Source organism: Chionomys nivalis, chromosome 14 (genome assembly GCF_950005125.1).
Source record: "Chionomys nivalis chromosome 14, mChiNiv1.1, whole genome shotgun sequence".
NCBI lineage: Eukaryota > Metazoa > Chordata > Mammalia > Rodentia > Cricetidae > Chionomys > Chionomys nivalis.
This window is the reverse complement of record NC_080099.1, coordinates 69,025,366-69,046,745: the sequence shown is the minus strand read 5'-3', so window position 1 is coordinate 69,046,745 and position 21,380 is coordinate 69,025,366. Positions and strand designations below refer to the sequence as shown.

Sequence of the window (21,380 nt, the reverse complement as noted above, 5' to 3'; positions counted from 1 at the left end):
ACGCAAACACACACACACGCACGCATGTAAACACATGCACCAGAAAAGGTTGGGGGGCTGTAGCTCAATGGTAGGTGCTTGGAGAGCATGCATGAAGCCCTGGGTTCCATCTCTAGCACCACAGACATGGATATGGTGGAACAGATGCATAGCCCTTAGCCACAGAGCCTGAGGTACATGAGAAGGGCATCCTGGGCACTAAACTAACCACAGATTCAATGCATAAAGTGATGACAGATATTCTTAAAGTCAAACTCACAGTAACAAACACAGTTACCCATCTCCTACCTCAAATACCTATCCTGAGTTTGGGACTGCATGGGGCAACCTTCAGACTTAAAACCAACAGTAATGGTTTGTATGGTTATTTTTTAACGTCATTGGTCTAAGGAGGTAAAATATGATTTCTGTGCCCAAGGCTCATGTCATGGGGCAGAAGGAAAAGTCCCTTCACTTGCCAACAGAAGCCTCGATGGGCAAAGGCTCAGTGGGACAGACTGCTCCTTCACTCACCTCCCTGGTCCTCCCGCACTGCCTCGCCCTTTGTGGTTCTGGCTTCTCCTAACTGTTCCTCTCTTCATTACTGCTTGCTGATCTTTCTTCTGGTCCCTTAGTCTTTTTGTCTGGGAAGATGCTCCAACACAGGCATCCCTAACTGTAGCTCCACTCATTCAAAGACTCGGGTGATCTTCTAGTTCCTTACAGTGTCAGATAAGGCTAGGCCTTAAAGGAAGAGTCAGTCTCCGCGAGTGGGCAAAGGCCAGCATCTTGTACGACACTCAGCTGTGGGCTTCCTTATGCTGTTGGGACCAGCTACAAGTGAGAGTGCTTTCCCACACCAAATTCTGTGTCCTGAAAGTCTGGTTCTTCACTGGCCTGGGGTCCAGCTGCACTGCCCATCATCAAGCAAGCTGGGTCCCCTGAATCAGTGACCACTGCCAGGCAGTCTTCACTGGAACTGGTGGGAGAAAAGGGATTACATTTGGGCCATGTGCTGGCTGGTTTTAATGTCAACTTAACCCAAGCTAAGGGAACCTCCATTGAGAAGAAGCCTCCACAAGATTGGGCTTCAGGAAAGCCTATAGGGAATTTTCATAATTAGTGATTGATGTGAGAGGGCCCAGCCCACTGTGGGTGGAGCCACCCCTAGGCTGTTGATCCTGAGTTCTCTAAGAAAGTGGTCGGAGTAAGCCAGGGAGGCATGCCAGTGAGCAGCACCCCCCGCGGCCTCTGCCTCAGCGCCAGCCTCCAGGTTCCTGCCCTCGCTACTGCCCTCACTTCCAATTGCTTCTGGTGTTTCATCAGAGCAACAGTAACCCTAACTAGGACAGGCTACTGAGGGAAAAGCGGGTCCCTGACGTTTAAAGTAAGGGCTATGTAACCCTAACTAGGACAGGCTACTGAGGGAAAAGCGGGTCCCTGACGTTTAAAGTAAGGGCTATGTAACCCTAACTAGGACAGGCTACTGAGAGAAAAGCGGGTCCCTGACGTTTAAAGTAAGGGCTATGTAACCCTAACTAGGACAGGCTACTGAGGGAAAAGCGGGTCCCTGACGTTTAAAGTAAGGGCTATGTAACCCTAACTAGGACAAGCTACTGAGGGAAAAGCGGGTCCCTGACGTTTAAAGTAAGGGCTATGTAACCCTAACTAGGACAGGCTACTGAGAGAAAAGCGGGTCTCTGACGTTTTAAGTAAGGGCTGTGTAACTTTTTTTTTAAAGGCAGTTTGCTTATTTACCTCTTTCCAGACACACTTCTGGTACCCGCAGATGAGAACTTCAGCTACATTATGCAAAATGAAAAACACAGGAACAGCCTGAAAGCAAACAGAATAGCAAGCATCAAAATACGTTCTCCCATCTTTCAGTTACTTGACTTTTGTTTAAAAATAAGGTGTGCAGGAACATGCAGCGTTCAGTCTCTCCAGCAAAGAATCTTCTAGGCCAGCACTTTGCTGAGTATTCTTCATTTTTCCTCCAAGATTTATTTATTTATTCTATGAGTAGGTTTTCTGCATGTATAGTTGTGTACCATGTGTAGGCACAGCTACTGGAAGCGAGAAGGTATCAGATTCATTGGAACTGGAGTTACAGAAGTGGAGGCCACTATATTGATGCTAAGAACAGTGCCTGGGTTCTCTGCAAGAGCAGCAAGTGCTCTTAACCACTGAGTTGTCTCTCTAGCCCTTGAAGTATTAATCTTGGTGGGGTGTATGCCAAGGTTCCTCTCCTATGGGGTTTTCATCCTCAGTCTTAAGTACCTCCTCTGTATCACGCACGACGCCGGGTGCAGGGCACAAATCCCATGAGCATGGTGGACACACTGTCCCCAGCATGCAGGAGCTCAGGTGGCGTATCCTGCAAGACACAGCAAGTCCAGCGAGGGAAGAGCAAGCCTTCATGGTGGAAATGAGGTCTTAAAACACAGAAGTGAGCAGCATTATTGTGTGATAGGGTGACCTGGAGCTGATCAAGCTAAGAATTTTAAAACAGGCTTTTTGACTAGCTGATGACAAAGAAGTGACCATGGCTTTTGGTTTCTCAACTATGAATCCAGAAATGAGATTAAGTTTGGGGTTGAAAATTTAGAACTTTGGAGTTGAACTAAGGACCCAGAGGAGGTTTAACTGTCTAATTACACACTGTGGGCAGTTGTCTCCGTCTCCCTTGGCCTGGCTGACCAGCAGCTGCAACAGGACCTGTCTGTAGGCATGAAACTGATTCCAAGCACACAGATAACAAGCACATGGATAATGTCACATGATTAACAGCTCCAAGTTGCCCAGGACTGTTTATTTTGGAGGCAGGATCTATGAGCTATACAGCGCAGGCTGGCCTCCTAGAGGTGAGATTACAAACGCGCAGCTCAATACCCAGAATGCTAACAGTCACCAATTGTTGACTTTGCATTGCTCCTTAACCCTCTTCCAAAGCAGATGACACTGTAGCTATGAGCCTCGCAGAGAAGGCGGACAAAGTCTCTGAGACTTCCAGACAAGCTGCTCTGCTGCAGCACCGGACTGAAATCTCAAGGTCCAAATCAGGAGCAGAAGGAGAGAGAGCACGAGCAAGGAACTCAGGACCGCGAGGGGGGCACCCACACACTGAGACAATGGGGATGTTCTATCGGGAACTCACCAAGGCCAGCTGGCCGGGGTCTGAAAAAGCATGGGATAAAACCGGACTCGCTGAACATAGCGGACGATGAGGACTACTGAGAACTCAAGAACAATGGCACTGGGTTTTTGATCGTACTGCACGTACTGGCTTTGTGGGAGCCTAGGCAGTTCGGATGCTCACCTTACTAGACCCGGATGGAGGTGGGTAGTCCTTGGACTTCCCACAGGGCAGGGAACCCTGATTGCTCTTAGGGCTGACGAGGGAGGGGGACCTGATTGGGGGAGGGGGAGGGAAATGGGAGGCGGTGGCGGGGAGGAGGCAGAAATTTTTAATTAATTAATTAATTAAAAAAATAAATAAATCCCAACAGGGATGTAAATCCCAGTGAGCCTGCCGCTGTCCAGGTTCAACAGGACTAGCATGAACCAGATCCTGGCAGCTAGTTAGAGGTGTGCCTTATCCTTGTGGTTCTAGCACTCAGGAGGCTAAGGCAGGAGGATCACTGCTGGTTCAAGGCCAGCCTGGGCTACAGAGTGAGTTACAGGCCAGCCTGGGCTACAGAGTAAGTTACAGGCCAGCCTGGACTACAGAGTGAGATGCTGTGACAAAAAAATCAAGCAAATCCTGGCAGCAATAAAACTGCTAAGGTCTAAAACGGATGAGCTCTAACCAAAGCTATGTTATTTTAAAGGAGGTATCACTGATTCTTCCTTAAGTTTTAAATCTAAGTTTCTCAAGCCATTTTTCCTACTGAAAAGCTAACAAATTAGAGACAGACAGCCCACAGCTGACCAGTTAAACTGTATCCCCAGGGCAGAGATCGACCAAAAGCAAAGCCGAAGCTTCCTTGGCCTCTAGCTGCAAAATCCTCACTCTAAACCCTGCTGTTTTGGTTCTAGAGGCTTGCTGTTGCCTGATGCCTTGGGAACACCAAAGCATTTCCCCCATTGCTGGGTCCAAATATCTAACAAAGAAAAACTTAAGAGAGTACAGTTTATTCTGACGCACAGTTTGAGGGGATCCTGCCCATCATGACTGACTGACAGAGAAGGAAGGCGTGTGGGGCCATCAGCAAGAGGTAGCTAGTCAGACTGCCTCCATAGTCAGTGTTCTAGTTCCTGCTCTATTGCCGTGATAAGACACATGACCACAGCAACTTATACGGCAGGCTTGCTTACATTTCAGAGGGTTAGGTCATGGCCAACCATCATGGAAGGGAGCATGGCAGCAGGCAGGCAGCCATGGCGCTGGAGCAGCAGCTGAGAGCTCACGTCTGGAGGCAACAACCATGAGGCAGAGAAAGCTAACTAGGAATGGCATGGGCTTTTAAAGCCCAATGCCTACCCACCTGCTGTGGGACAATGGTCTTGTATCCTGTCACTGTATTATTTTACTAAAACACTGATTGGCCGGTAGCCAGGCAGGAAGTAGGTCAGGCAACCAGGCAGGAAGTAGAAGTAGGGCGATAAGAACAGGAGAATTCTGGGAAAAGGAAATGGTGAGTCTGCAGTTGTCATCCAGACACAGAGGAAGCAAGATGAGAACGCCTCGCTGATGAAAGGTACCAAGCCACGTGTCTAACACAGACAAGAATTATGGGTTAATACAAGTTATAAAAGTTAATAAAGGGTGCACTCCTCGCGGTCCTGAGTTCCTTGCTCATGCTCCTCCTTTAGATCGTGAGACTTCAGTCCGGTGCTCCAATGTGGGTCTCTGTCTCTGTCTTCTTTCATTGCCTGATAAAGGTTAATATTCAGGAGGATGCTTATATGTTTTTCTTTGGGTTCACCTTCTTATTTAGCTTCTCTAGGATCACGAATTATAGTCTCAATGTCCTTTATTTATGGCTAGAAACCAAATATGAGTGAGTACACACACACTGAGACAATGGGGATGTTCTCTCGGGAACTCACCAAGGCCAGCTGGCCAGGGTCTGAAAAAGCATGGGACAAAACCGGACTCGCTGAACATAGCGGACAATGAGGACTACTGAGAACTCAAGAACAATGGCAATGGGTTTTTGATCCTACTGCATGTACTGGCTTTGTGGGAGCCCAGGAAGTTTGGACGCTCACCTTACTAGACCTGGATGGAGGTGGGTGGTCCTTGGACTTCCCACAGGGCAGGGAACCCTGATTGCTCTTTGGGCTGTTGAGGGAAGAAGACTTGATTGGGGGAGGGGGAGGGAAATGGGAGGCGGTGGCAGGGAAAGGCAGAAATCTTTAATAAATAAATAAACAAACAAACAAACAAATAAAAACAGCTAGGTACAGCTTCAGCTAAAATACTAGGTTTACACTTGATCTTCTTTCTAGGTCATGTGTTTTTAAAAAGTGTGAGTAGCAAAGCAGGTAGGGAAGGGCCGGGCGGGTGTTCTAGAGAGAAGGTTCTAGAAATGTAAATAAGTCACGTTAAGACTCATAGCAAATTGTAATTTAGATCTAAATGAAGTTCACCATGTCCACACCTCTCTCCCTCCTCTCTGTCCCTCCCTCTCTGTCTCTCTGTCTCTCTGTTCTCTCTCTCACACACACAGACACAAATCCTTCATTGGCAGAGCTCTGAGCGGTCAATAAAAATCTTGCTGGAAAAAAAAAGTTAATAAAGGAAGTAGACAAAGACAAGATCTCCTGAGTAAATTGCATGGGGACCTTGGGAGAAGGTTGAAGGGGAAAGGAGAGGCAGGGAGGGGAGCAGAGAAAAATGTAGAGTTCAATAAAAAAAAAAGCTAATAAGCCTAAGCTACTAGACCAACATGTTTATAATTAATGTAGACCTCTGTGTATTTCTTTGGGACTGACCAACTACGGGACCAGGTGGGACAGAAACATCTGTCAACAAACACCCCAGTGACACACCTCCTAGTCCTTTCTTAACAGTTCCACCAACTGGGGACATTCAGACATATGAGCCTATTGGGGTCATTCTCATTCAGACTACCACAGTCAGGAAAGTGACCCACTTCCTTTAGCAAAGATCCACCTCCTAAAGGTCCTGTGGCCTTTAAATACAGCGGCACCAGCTGGGGACCAAAAGTGATTAAATACAGGAGTCTATAGGGGTATTTCACACTCAACCACACACTGCCCTTTATTACCCTCATAGGCTTAACTTCAGCAGGACCTACGTGGGTTAAATTAGACAAAAATTATGATATGTGGCGACTGTAATAATAGTGGGTAGAAAACACTGAGCATTTATCATACACCAGACAACCATTGTAGCATACTCACCATTAACATCCCCACTACGCTGACGAGAAAACTGAGGGACAGATTGCTTCTGGTTCTTAACCTACTATTAATTGCTTAAAATCACTTTTTCTGAGTTGTCATCATTGAAATTGCCAAGGCTTGACCCAAAAACATACATGCTAGGCAAGGTTCTACTCTGAGCCACACCCCAGCTGAGGCCACTCTAGATATTTGTTTCCCCCACGGAGGACCGAGAGAGTTTATTTTTATACCCTTATGACTTTGGGGATGATCTCAACAAGACAAGTTCCTATCATCAGCCACCATAGAGCCCAAATCATGATTCTGGAAACAAATCTGCCAAACGTAATTGATCATGTTGTACCTCAGGCCATTTCATTTAATTATATGGGTGTACAATCCACAACTAAATAATTAATATTTCACCCACATGCAAATGAAATTTTTTGATATGAAGATAAATTGTTAACTATGAACTTAGAAATTTGTCATTATTCTCATGCTTTCTGGGATACAATTTTGAAGTCTCAGAAAAATTTCCCATAGAAAACCCTGGTCCTGACCACAGGCATGGCCTTTGGTCAATCTACAGAGGTATAGATGACCCTAAGTCAAGCACGCTCCTGGGTTAGCTTCTCCTTATTAGTATTATTACATTTTAGTTATTTCTGTGCATGGAGGGAGTGGGTGAGTGTGTGACCTCAAGAAAAGATCAAAGGACAGCCTACAGGAGTTAATTCTCTCTCCACCAAGCAGGACCCAGGGATTAAATTCGGATCCTTAGCCTACAGGAGGTAATTCTTTCTCCACCAAGTGGGTCTCAGGGATTAAACTGGGGTCCTCAGCCTACAGGAGGTAACTCTCTGCCCATCAAGTGGGTTCCAGGGATTGAACTTGGTTCTTCAGCCTACAGGAGGTAATTCTCTCTCCACCAAATGGGTCCCAGGGATTAAACTCAGGTCCTCAGGAGTTAATTTTCTTTCTCCGCCAACTAGGGTCCTCAGTTTTATCGGCAGGCACATCTACCTGCTGAGGCATCTTGCTGGCTCCCTACGTTAGCTTCTTAATCTCTATAAAAGAATGACAGTCCTGTTTCTTCACTTTAGATGATTTTTTAAATATGCAGATATGTCCTTAATGTATTCTATAAAACAATTGCATGCAGGCAGGCCCTCTCCATAGAAAGCAACCTTGAAGATACTTGTTTTTTAAGAGTGCATCTTACACTAGCCCAGCTCATCTTGTAATTCACTATAAATCCCAGAATGGCTTTAAATTCTTGGCAATCCTGCCTTGACCTCCTACAAGTTAGAATTACAGGTATGTGACGCTACACCTGGCAATTTTTAGTTGTTTTTTTTTCATGGACCACCACACTGTTCTGCACAGCAGCCACACTATTCCCAGTTTCTGACAGCAATGCCCCAGCATCCAGATTTCCCCACATCCTTACCAGCACTTGTGGTTGGCAACAGTCACCCCGATGGGAATGAAGCAGGGTCACCAAGAGTTAGTATCTGCACTTTCCTTTTTCTTCACACAGACTATACTTAACATCTGTGGGTGTTTCCCTGCATATATGTCTGTGGACAAGTGCATGCCTGGTGTCTACAGAGAACAAGTGTCTCTGGGGCGCTCGGTCACATGCGGCTCCTCTCTCACACCTCTGCAAAGAACTTGGGGCCATCACTGAAGGAGCCCGAGGCCAGTGAAGACTGAATAGAAAGAGTGTCTGGACATGACAGGAGCCCACAGCAGCTGCCACCGATGCATGCGTCGGGCATGCCTGTGCACCTCTGTCATCCCAGCACTCAGGAGGGGTTAGCGAGGGAGGGGGGGTGTCAGAAGTTCAAGGTCATCCTCAGCTACACAGAGTTTGAGCCTGGGGCAGATGAAATAAAACGATAACAATGACAACAAACAACTTTGGGATGCTCTCTTCTCTTCTAACCTCTACAGAATCAGTCAACTGTAGTGTGGTGTGGGGAACCCACAAAGAACTCCCCACGGGGCCCTGCAAAGCTGACTCAGCTCCCGGATGCCATACATCAGACAGCTTCAAGGCTTTGTCAGATCTACTCAAAAGTGTTTCATATAACAATACACCCACGATTTTAACTGCACACATCCCCATGTCTTCCTGGAGTCATTATCTGGCAGGCTGGCAGCAGAACTGTGAGCGCTGTTCTCCATCCAACACAAACTGTCTGAGTGCCCGGTGTTTATCCACCCGAGGAATGTCTACACAGCAACGGAAATGCAAAGAACTGAAAAGATGCTGGGTTGAATTCTCTCACTGAACAACAGGTGCCTCCTACTCACTGTCCTCCCACTTCCGGTGGGTATATGGGGTGGGAGTTCTTTCTCTAACAGCTCTGAATTGAGCAGCTTCTCTTTGCCTGTTAGACAAGGCCATAGATGCTCTAGGTTAGTCCACTCAACTGTCAGGCTCAGGAACTCACATGAAAACGGAAGTCAATTGGTTAAACTAGAATGTAATTCAACTTCTTCAAAAAGTTCTGTTGTAAACCACAAGACAGCTCAACCGAATGGTGTATTTTAGGGCTGAAGCTGATGTAAACCCTGTAACCAAAGAGCAAGCTAAAGACAGGCTTGCCCAGAAATTGTCTTTCTGAAGCAGAATTCTAAAGTGCAGAGCCCTGACTGCTGAGAACAGACTGAGTGGGGATTTAAGGTGGGTTTCTGAGGGATTTTAGCCATGTTATATCGGAGTCCTTGTTAAACAAAGTGCCTGAACCTGAGAACAGCCGCACCCTCTTCTTAGTCTGGCCACCTCACCGCAGACTGAGCCCTGAGCCTCTGTCTCCTCCTGTCAGTTCTCCATGCTTCTTCGGTTGCAGTGGGAGATGGTAAAGCTAAGGTCCATGGCAGGCTAGGAAACACGGCCTCACCCTCCCAGCAAGTCTGCAGAACAGCCATGGCAGTAACCACAAGGACCCAATCTAAGTGAAGTCTGGGACTCAGATAAGAGCCATGAGGAAGACAGTCTCCTCATGAACTGAGAGGAGGTGAGGCTGAGGTGATCGGCACTGACACTGACAGATACCCTGTGGAAGTGGAAGACAGACAAACTGAGTTTGTCACTCCCTCTGGACCCAGCCAGGCCTGAAGTGAGTCTCTATCCTAAAACTTACTTACATGAACCAGTACCCTTCCTGACTGCCTAGACTAGAGTGTGCTTTCGAACAAAGAAGACTCTACGTATTCAGACGCCATGGCACACACTTGTACTCACACAGATTCTAAGTGGTCAAGTTCCGTGGCACACACTTGTACTCACATAGATTCTAAATGGCCAGGTTCCGTGGCACACACTTAAACTCACACAGATTCTAAATGGCCAGGTTCCGTGGCACACACTTAAACTCACACAGATTCTAAATGGCCAGGTTCCATGGCACACATTTGTAATCCACTGCTCAACTGACTAAAGACAGAGGATTGTAAGTTTAAGGCCACAATAGGCTACACAGGAAGACAGTCTTTAAAAATAGAAAAAGTCCAGGCTGGAGAGAGGACTCAGCAGTTAAGAGACCTGATTCTTCCAGAGGACCCAGGTTCAATTCCCAGCACCCACATGGCAGCTCACAATGACTGCAATTTCAATTCCAGAGGATCTGACACCCTCACAAAGACAAACCAACATACATTTTAAAAAGTAAATCATTTTAAAATTTTAAAAAGCTTTTTTTAAAAAAATTCCATCTGCATTAGTTCTTAAGGAGACCAATCTGAAAAGGATAACATATGACACATCAGAGGAGCTGCCACTTGTGGGGACTGGAGGCAGTCAGTACTCTACACCTACGCCTTTCCCTCCACTAGGTCGCTGGTCTTTGCCTCGTCCATCAGTGACAATGGCTCACATAAAGATATAAAGGAGGGCTGGAGGGATGGCTCAGTGGACAAAGCACTCAATGCACAAGCATGAGGACTTGAGTTCAGATTTCCAGAAACTACCTAAAAGCCAGGTGTGAAGGGGCACATCTGTAACCTAAAAGCCAGGTATAAATGGGGCACATCTGTAACCTAAAAGCCAGGTGTAAAGGGGCACATCTGTAACCTAAAAGCCAGGTATAAAGGGGCACATCTGTAACCTAAAAGTCAGGTGTGAAGGGGCACATCTGTAACTTAAAATCCAGGTGTGAAGGGGCACATCTGTAGCCTAAAAGCCAGGTTGAAGGGGCAGATCTGTAACCTAAAAGCCAGGTGTAAAGGGGCACATCTGTAACCTAAAAACCAGGTGTGAAGGTGAAATCTGTGACCTAAAAGCCAGGTGTGAAGGGGCACATCTGTAACCTAAAAGCCACGTATAAAGGGGCATATCTGTAACCTAAATGCCAGGTGTGAAGGGGCACATCTGTAACCTAAAAGCCAGGTGTGAAGGGGGCACATCTGTAACCTAAAAGCCAGGTGTGAAGATGAAATCTAAAACCTAAAAGCCAGGTGTGATGGTGCACATCTGTAATTGCAGTGGTAGAAAGGGTGGAGGTAGGCAGATCCCAGGGTCTCACTACCAAGCTACTGTAGCTGAAAGTGTAAGATACCATGTCTCAAATGCAGTGTGCTTGTGTGTGTGTGACACACACATGCAGTGGAGCATGACAGAAGATTCCTATTGTTGACCTCTAAAATCCACATATGCACATACATATAATGATATTTTATTTGTTTTAATAAATAAAGGTTGCCTGAAGATCAGAAAAGCAAAACAGCCAAGCCACTAGAGAAGCCTTACCTCTACCAAGGCTGGGCGACTGCAGACTGAGCCCTGAGCCTCTGTCTCCTCCCGTTTTTATATTCCCCTCTAGTGCTGGGATTAAAAGCATGTGACTCCCTAGTACTGGGATTAAAGGTGTAAGTCTGGATATGTTTCTGCATTGATCCTGTGTAGCCCAGGGTGGCCTTGAACTCACAGAGATCCAGCTGCTTTTGTCTCCCAAATCCTGAGATTAAAGGTGTGTGACACCAGTGCCTGGCCTCTACTGGCTTAGTTTTACTTTCTGGTCTTCAGGTTATACCCCAATATCTGTTTCTGGGTTTTATTATTTGTGCTACAATTGACACACAATGTTTGGGGTACAAATTCACCAAAAAGCCACTGGCATGGCCCGGAGCTGCACGTGGGGCTCCCGCTGGTGGGTTTCTTTTCTTTTTTCCATGCGCCTCTGAATGAGTTTGGGATGTTTCTGTTGCAGCCTTCAGGTAGCCCCCAACACATGTGCTTTTTCTAAACAATCGCCTGTGCGTTTTTGCAGACAACCCCTCCCCCTCCCCCCTGGGTTGCGGGCTCTCCCTGAACCTTGGGCTGCTGCCAGACTAGGTAGCTACCTTGAAATCCAGCCAGGCTCTTACTGTTCTACACAGCAGCAATAAGCCTCACAACTTCATCAACATCGTCAGGAGAGGGGCTGGAGAGATGGCTCAGAGGTTAAGAGCATTGCCTGCTCTTCCAAAGGTCCTGAGTTCAATTCCCAGCAACCACATGGTGGCTCACAACCATCTGTAATGGGGTCCATAACAAATAAAATAAATAAATATTAAAAAAAAAATAAAATAAAAAAAATTAAAAAAAAAAAAACATCGTCAGGAGATTTGGTGAGACAACCGGGAATTCTTAAAGGGAGGAATCAGTTAAAACAGAGAGTTTTTTCCGACATTAAAAAAAAAAAAATGGGAAAACCCACTATAACGGAAAAATTTGGGTCTCTGTGATAATATGCTAGGCAGTTTGAAAGCAGACGATTAAATGAGAGGTGAGAGCCAGTGGCTGGCTGCTTTGCTTTTCTGATCTTCAGGTTGAACCTCAGTATCTTTCTCTCGGTTTTTATTATTCATGCTGCACACACAGTGGGAACACCTACACACATATATGCACACACAAAGTGGGTACACCTCACACGTATATGCTCACACACAGTGGGTACACCACACATATATGCACACACACAAGTGGGAACACCTACACACATATATGCACACACACAAGTGGGTACACCTCACACGTATATGCACACACAGTGGGTACACCTCACACATATATGTACACACAGTGGGTACACCTCACACATATATGCACACACAGTGGGTACACCTTACACATATATGTACACACACAAGTGGGAACACCTACACACATATATGCACACACACAAGTGGGTATACCTCACACGTATATGCACACACAGTGGGTACACCTCACACGTATATGCACACACACAAAGTAAAAGATAATAAAGGATAGAGAGAAAACTGCTCTAAACCTATGAAAAATCATTGCACAAAAAGCATTATTTTTATAAGCCCAATACCTGACTTTTTCAACCTTTAAACTTTTGTCACCCATAAATATCCAGTACATGGAGGGAAAAATTAAAGCTAATGGAACCAGTAAGAAGGAGTACAGAGAATGGGAAGTACCTGAATACTCCAAGATGGGCACCAAGGTGTACTATGGGTCAGCTCCGAGCCCACCCCGAAGTTCCCAACCCTCGGAACATGTCATTCCATCTCCTCAGCAGTATAAATCATGAAAGAAATGATTTAACTTCCAATTATTTTCTCAATTGCTATTTTATAACTCCGAAGCTGTCCGAACAATATTGTTACCCAGCTAGACAGACTCTGTTGGTTTTACCATCTGAGGTGTCAAGAACTAACATAACAGCAAACACTATAAAAAGACTAAATTATTTTACAAATTCTGTACTTTTCCAAATGGCAGATACAGTTATTTTCTGATAAATAAAAATAGAAGTTGATAAGGTGAGAGGAGGCTTTAATACCATCTGATTTCTAAGTCCATGTGGTTTTAACGAACTGCAGTGTAGAGTTCCGATAATGCATTTGGAAACATTTGTTCCTCAGAAACCACACAGCTGAGGAGCTCAGTCCTGAAGCAGGAGGGATGAGGAACGGGAAGACACAATGGACAATTCGTGTTGCTAGTTCCCCCGATACTGCTCCACTCTATCCCACACTTGTGTCCACAGCTGCATCCAGCATCCCCTGGACCGTTTCATCAACCAGTGCTGTTGGACTTTCTGTGAGTCACCAGCTCATGACACAGGGACTTACTAGTTATGAGAGTTTGTCCTTGCCTTAGGCCTGTACCGTCTAGCTCTTAAAACTTAATTAACCCGTATATATTAATCTATGTTCCCCCACGCGGCTCATTGTCTCCCTTCCATACTGTACATCCCATTTCCTCTGGGTCTGGCTCATGAATTCCACCTCTCTTCTTCCCAGAGTTCCTATCTCCGCCCCGAATCCCACCGCCTATCCTTTCCGGCTTAGTCACTGGTCATTCAGCTCTTTATTAAATCAATCAGAAAGTGCCTTGGCAGAGACACATCTTCATAGTGTACAAAAAGGCTCTCCTATAGCAACCCAGTTCCAACTCCTCAGCAGCAGGCACAGGGTCTTGCTCAAGTGAGGCAGACTTCACAGCTGTTGCTACTGTGTCTCTCTGCCCACCTCCGCCTTGTGAGAAAGCTGGCCCTGTTGTATTCTCTAATTATCTGCAGTTCAACAGAAGTAGAAAAAGATGCTTCATGTTATCCCAGGCCCAGGTTTCTCTGTCAGAGTTTGGATATCAAGGGTCCCCTCAGAAGGGCTCACATACTGCAGGCTTGGTCCCCAGGTAGTGGTACTTGTTTGGGAAAGTCTGGAAACTGTAGGCAGCAAGACCTCCAGTAAGTTACTGGGGACAGGCCTTTGAAAGTTACTCCAGGCCCTCCATCTTCTATCTCACTGTCCCCATCTGTCATGGGGTGAACAGCTCAGCCACATCCTCCATTGCTTATGCTCAACCTCACCACAGGCCCAACACCTAAGAGGCAAGGACTCAGTCTGGGACCCTCTGAAACAGTGAGCCAAAATATAGTTCCTTAAGTTGCTCCCTTGGTGTTTTGATTACAGCTACAGTAAGCTGATCAACAGCTCTGTTCTCTGATCTCATTTTACATTCAAGCTGATGTTGGCCCCCACGGATGCCAGGTGCAATAAATTAAAATACAAAAAAAAGCAACAAGGAAAGAGGGGTTGTGTACACACACACACACTAATACTTACCAGTCTGGACAAAGCTCTGGACCCTGCATAGATTATACCCACCGACAGCACTGAAGCAGGAAGCCATGCCAAAACATTAGATCTGAAAAGAGGGGGAGAAATTATAATGCTTTTACTACTTCATGTTTGAAAAGACCTAGCTGGAAGGGTTGACCCTCAGAGGCACCAATGTCTTCCAACAAGGTTGTCTAAATACCCTTGGGGGACCCGATAAGTGAGATGTGTTCTTTACTCACTGAGAGAGCAGACACACACACACACACACACACACACACACACATATATGTGTGTTCTAATATATAATTGTCATGTAACATCTACTTAGCATTCAGGAAACCTCCAATGAGCATGGACAGGCCTTGCCACAGGCCCAGGAAAGGACACAGCTGACTTTCTCCAACGGTGAAAATTTTCAAGCACACCAGTAATTTTTTTTAATGTGTGAGTGTTCTGCATGTACACCTGAAGGCCAGAAGAGGGCACCAGATCCTATTACAGATGGCTGTGAGCCACTATGTGGGTGCTGGGAATTGAACTTAGGACCTCTAGAAGAGCTCTTAACTCCTGAATCATCTCTTCAGCCCCCCAATAAAACTTTTTAAAAGATTGTTTGCCTAAGATATTTCAAACTGCTCCACAGAATCACAACTTTAAACCAAAAAATTAGAAAAAAATGGTTTTTAAATAATAAACCTCAGGAGCTCAGGTGCTCATATTCTGGCAAGGTACACGGTCTGCAAACATGAGGATCTGTGTAAGATCCCCAGGACCCATGTAAAATCTGGGTATGCTGGTGCACCCTGCAATCCAGTGCTGGCCTGACAAGAGGACCTTTGGAGCTTGCTAGTCAGAATGCTGAATCTGAGGGTTCCACATTTACTAAAAGACCTGTCTCAAAAAAATAAAAAATAAAAGGTGGCCTTTAATCCCAGCACTTGGGATGCAGTGGCAGGCGGCTCTCTGGGAGTTTGAGGCAAGTCTGGTCTACAGAGCAAGTGCCAGGACAGCCAGGGCTACACTGAGAAACCCTGTCTTGAAAACCCAAAAAGATAAAAGGTAGACAGTGATTGACGAAGACACCCACAGTCAACTCTGGCCTGTGTTCACATGTGCACAAGAATGTGCACAGATATACATGTGTATGGTTAAGACTATCAAACAAACACTTTTAATTTCTTACAGAGGGAAAGCATCCCCGTATGTCCATTCTGCGCAGGACTGAGTCCATCAACCACATGCTGTATCCATAAGGAAGTCCCACCCTCTCACAGAGAGGTGTAGAAAGTGCGGCTTAGAACAGGCATTGGATAAACCAGGTCTGCCAATCACGTAGACCTTCAATGGAAGGATGCCTGGTCACCTGGAACGCCGGAGGGAAAAGTGGTCAATCAACCTGGTGATTTTCCTGCTATTCTATGAGCCAGCCTTCCTGAACCCCCCAAAATCCTGAGCACTGTTCAGGCCCTAATCCTAGCTTAGTCTCTCAGTGAATAGAGCGCATTCCTATGAAAGAGGCACCAGGTTCTTTGCATCCTCCATCAACAGAATCTACCTTTACACTTACCACAGATCCATCCTCTGACCCTAGCCCTGATCTCTGTTTATAAGCCAATAGAATTCATTCTTATTGCAAGGCCATCAGTCACAACTTCCACTATGTTTAAACATGTAAGGAAAATAGACGACAGGCTCAGTCCCCAGAGTGTAGTTGGTTGTTTTACTTTGTACTCCTGCTCTTTAGTTCTTTGGGGGACCCACCACCCAGTGCCCAATAAATACACAGGGAGGCTTATTCTTTCTTATAAATGCCCAAACTTAGCTTGTTACTACACAGCTTTTCCTAAATTATCTCATCCACCTTTTGCCTCTGGGCTTTTACCTTTCTCTGTTTCTGTATACCTTTCTTTACGTCTTACTCCATGTCTTCTTACTTACTTCTTACTGTGTGGTGGGTGACTGCCCTTTCTTTTCTCGCTCCTTGATCCCTCTCCTTCTCTTTCTCCTTCTTCTCTTTTTCTCCTTCTATTTATTCTCTCTGCCTTCCAGCCCCACCTATCCTTTCTCCTGCCTTGCTATTGGCCATTCAGCTCTTAGTTATACCAATCGGGTGCTTCAGACAGGCCAAGTAACACAGCTTCACAGAATTAAACAAATGCAACATAAAAGAATGCAACGGGCTGGAGAGATGGCTCAGAGGTTAAGAGCACTGCTTGCTCTTCCAAAGGTCCTGAGTTCAATTACCAGCAACCACATGGTGGCTCACAACCATCTGTAATGAGGTCTGGTTCCCTCTTCTGGCCCACAGGCAGGCAAACCACTGTATACTTAATAAATAAATCTTTTAGAAAAAAAAAAGAATGCAGCACATCTTTGCATCATTAAACAAATGTTTTACAGCATAAACAAATGTAACACATCTTAATATTCTACAACTGGAGACCTTGACTCAGTACTGGCAATGAAGGCACTGTCAGCAAGGCAGTGGTGATGCATACCTTTAATCCCAGCACTTGGGAGGAAGAGGTTGGTAGATCTCTGTGAGTCTGTGGCCAGCCTGGTCTACAGAGCTAGTTTCAGGACAACGAGGGCTACACAAAGAAACCCTATCTTGAAGAAACAAAAGGGGGGAGGGGAATGGAGCTGCCCCGAGTTTTCATTCTTATCTTTTCCCAGTTCACTTTCCTGCCAGTGGAAATAGCTGCAGGAACTCCCAACAGAAAGACATTGTTCTGGGAAGTGAGCTGACATCAATAAGCACTGAGGTTGTGGTGTTGACACCATGCCTGCTGCTCCACCTTCTTCTCTGCCTCTGGCCTGAGACCATACAGCCTGGCTACTGACTCTTACTACCAACTTCCCTTCATCCTCTAAGGTCTAAGGGGCTCCTTCCTTCCTCTGCCATTTTTGCCAGATCACGGGTGGGAGCTTATGGAGTTGAAGGAGAAGAGGAGGGAGAGGGTGAGAGAGTCCCATATAACGGGAGAGTCCCAGAAACAGGGCTCCTTTCAAGCTGCTAGTCTGGGGGGCTTTTAAAAGAACTTACGGCAGAAACTAGAGTAGGTGTGGGAGGAGGGTGAGCTGTTAGTCCGGGGCCGATGAGGTGGGTACCCAGGAGCCTTCTCTGACTTCCAGTCACACAATCAGACGTGCTTATTTAGGGGTGTGCAGGCTAATGTTATGTCATCTTGACACAGGTTAGAGTCAGCTGAGAGAAGGGAGCCCCAATTGAGAAAATGCCTCTAAGATTCAGCTGTAGGGAAGCCTGCAGGATATTTTCTCAATTAGTGATTGATGGGGAGAGCCCCGCCCATTGCGGGTGGAGCCATCGCTGGCCTGGTGGTCCTGGGTTCTATAAGACAGTGGACTGAGTAAGCCATGATGAGAAGCCAGTAAGCAGCTCCCCTCCGTGGCCTCTGCATCAGCCTCTGCCTCCAGGATCCTGCCCTGCTTGAGTTTCTGTCCTGCCTTCCTTCAGTGATGGACTATGATATGGAACCATAAGCCAAATAAACCCTTTCCTCCCAAACTTGCTTTTGGTCATGGTGTTTTAATGAAGCAATAGTAATCCCAACTAAGACCATGAGATAGCAAAGAAACAGGAAGTAGAACCCTCTCTTGACGTTCTGAGAACTGCTGATTTGGGGTCCCTGCCCCACTTGACCAGTTCCTATCCCCTGTTCTCATCAAAAGCTGTCCACTCACACAGATGCACACTAACCCCTGGTCAGGTTTCTACTGAACAGTCAGTAAATTCAAGGCGAGAATCTCAAGTCAAGCCTACCCAGCCTAGGCCTTCAATCATGTCTTTGCTCTATGCCCACACACCCATTGTCCACTAATGGGAGACAAGGCTATCGACAGGTAAGCTGCAAGTAAAAAAGCTAACAGAAACATATTCTCCATTAGCACAATCCTGCCTGCAAAAATAGATGTCTACAGCCCCAACAAAAAGATGAACAGAGAGAGGAGCACGCCATCCCCACCCTCAGGGGCCAAGAGATACTGCAGATGGTGGCCATTCCCCTAGGAAAAGGCTTTCCCAATTCTCACTTGTCACACAAGGCTTACAAGGATCAGAAGCAACAACACAAACCCACAGCAGGCCATGCGCCAGAAGTGCAGGACCGAACCCGCAAGCAGAGTGCTGATGAGAAAGACGTGGGTGTTTAAGTCGCCAGGGCAGCTGGCTTGGCTGCAGCAGCCCAGGGCTTTGGAATGTAAGGTCAGTAAAGTCCCAGACCTCTGTACTCAAGTCCCTCTTAAAATAAACAAAGGAAACTCCTGCTGAGTTACAGACTCCAAGAAATGAATCTGCACTGCTCACTGTGGATGTGAGGGGAAGAAAACAACCCTAAGGAATGTCTTATGTGCCCATCTCTACTCTGAAATACAAAAACACAACTTCAACTGGATACAGAAGAGACTTCTGGGAGACAGAGCAGGGAGGCTCAGGGAGATGCTCCAAACATCCAGCCCAGGCACTGACCCGCCATCTCACTTGGGGCTAACAGGAAAGAGCACGCTGTGCTCATGAGACAGTGGCTGCCCCTCAGCCAAAAGGGGTGCAGGCATTTTCCTGAGAACTTCAGACACCTTCAGAGGCCTGGCAGGGATGAAGACATTCAAGGGACACCTGTGTCCCTGACTTTATCAGACTGTCCAAACGACAAATTCCTTCAGGAAACTGGAACTAGCTAGAAGTCTCAAGCTGGAAAAACAGAGTGCCTAGGCCAGCCAGAGGAAAAACTTTTTCTACCAGAGAGAAACGTACAACCTGCCAGACGACCTACAGAAGATGGAACAACTGGTCAAAGAAATGTACAACCTGTCAGACAACCTGCAGGAGATAGGACAGGTCAAAGAAATGTACAACCTGCCAGACGACCTACAGAAGATAGACAACCGATCAAAGAAATATACAACCTGCCAGACGACCTACAGAAGATAGAAGTCAAAAGTGGGCAGGGCCACGCATTGCCAGGACTGCTATCTTAGCTATTTTAATTGGTTTACTGAGGGCAGATGCTGAACATGTGTTACTGGAGCACAGGCTGTGGCTCTAATCCGTAACAGCTGGCTCTGGGGATTCTTGGCTGCTCTGAGCAGTGAGAAAAGGCCATCCTCCACCACACTGTAGGCCTAGTGTGGTACACACCTATTGCTGGTAAGCCAAGACACAACCACATTCCAGAAACAAATGCTCCCAGAGCCTGCAGCAGCTCAGCACCAGAAGCCATGACTTCACCACCCGCCAAATGTGACACACTGTTACCAGAGTCCAGTATCCTTTATAAAGCCTGCACCTGCATGGCTTCTCTTCCTTTTCCACCCTCCCTCCGGTGGCCTTTCATGTTTCCCCACACACCCTGCCCCAAGAAATCTCTTTTATAAGGTCTATTATGCAGTATGATCTTTGTGACATTCCTTGGCCCTTCAATTACCCAGGAGGCAGAGGCAGTGGATCCCTGTGAATTCAAAGCCAGCCTCGTCTACACAGCAAATTCCAAGCTACCCAGGGCTACACAGCATGTTCCAGGCCAGCCAGGGAGAAACCACTGCAATTATAATCTGAGCCATGCCCAAAGGGGAGACCTGGCAAGTACACTCCCAGCGTCCAAATGTCACATATACTAATGTTTTGACAATAATGGGATCCTGTTGCACACACTGTCTCATAATTTCATTAATTTTACAATTTCCCATGGCAAAAAGCCACACCCAATTTACTGACAATTGAATTAATGACCATTAACTTGCATTAGTAATAACTGAACAATACCAATGGCTAGTGAGTGCCGCACGCCTTTAACCCCAGCACTGGAGAGGCAGAGGCAGGAGGATTTCTGGGAGTGAGAGGTCACTGCGGGCTATGGAGGGCCTATGGTTGGATATTTAAGGTTTTTTTACTATCCCAATGCTGTGTGAGTATTCTTGAATATATTATTTCCTCACGTGTATGATTTTTTAATAGTATTCAGGATAAACTCCCAGAAGCGCTATTGTAGGATGCAGGCCCTGAAGTTTAACTTGTAGAGGCTACTCTGAACATCAGGAACAGAGGCGCCACCTGCCTCCACTTTCAATCCATCATCTAGAGGCTTTGGCCTGTATGTCCGTTAATTCTTTCATTACCTTACCCACATAGGAAACAAAGCAGATTTAAAGTCTGTGGTGATCCTGGCAGGGTCTCAGGTCCCTTTGGCATCTGGGCCTCTCGGGAATTGCTGAGCCCATGAGTATGTTTATGCGCACATTTACATGCATGTGTATGTGTGTGCATGAGGGTAGCTATGGGAAGCAACTCCTGGCTCTGCCACGCCCCATCAGTGACATGTGAATCCTAGGTCTGTTTTCCATCTGCATGCCACCTGGCACCACCAAGAACTGTGTGAAGTTGTGGAATGTGTTGGCATACATCATAAAACTGTTGTCACTGAGATGAAGCTAATTAAATTAAATCACTGTTTTTCAAATAGAGCATGCCTTATTGAGAGAACATCTGCTCCCTGCAAACACTGCAATGTTTTGCTATGGGTGCCTGGAGGGCTCCTCAAATGGAATTCTCAAAAATCCTGTATTCTGCTGACATCTAGTGGACCTAAAAATAGCCTCCAGGCATGAAAATAAGAAGAAGGTTCATAGGCGGACCACTGGCATGGCCTAGAATAGTAACCCTACCACTGTAAAGTCAATACTTGTCTTACAAGCAAAAGGAACTTACATATTTTTTTTCTATTCTGTGTGTATGTATGTGTACATGTTTGTGTGTGTGCACATGTGTGCGTGTGAAGGCCAAAGGTCAGTCTCTGACGTCTTTCTCAGCCATTCTGCACCTTGCTGTCTCCTGAGGCAGGGCCTCTCACTAAAGCTGGATGTCACAGACTCTGCGAGGCTGGCTGACCAGTGAGTCCCACCCTGCCCTGCCAGTGTTGGGGTTACAGTGAGTTCCAGCC

At 46.3% G+C, this 21,380-nt stretch overlaps 1 protein-coding gene across 9 annotated transcripts in view; it reads right to left on the bottom strand.

Annotated features, from left to right (window-relative positions):
- Positions 1-21,380, bottom strand: part of Tmem241 (transmembrane protein 241) — a 144,962-nt gene that overhangs the window by 112,238 nt on the left and 11,344 nt on the right. For all 9 annotated transcript variants that reach the window (XR_009058309.1, XR_009058312.1, XR_009058310.1 and 6 more), the window contains 2 exons: positions 14,428-14,509; positions 1,738-1,815 (listed from right to left, as the gene is read on the bottom strand). Coding sequence is in view for 5 of the 9 variants with exons in the window: in XM_057789223.1 (XP_057645206.1) it covers positions 1,738-1,815; positions 14,428-14,509 (160 nt within the window). In the remaining 4 variants the exon portion in view is untranslated. The remainder of the gene's footprint in view (positions 1-1,737; positions 1,816-14,427; positions 14,510-21,380) is intronic.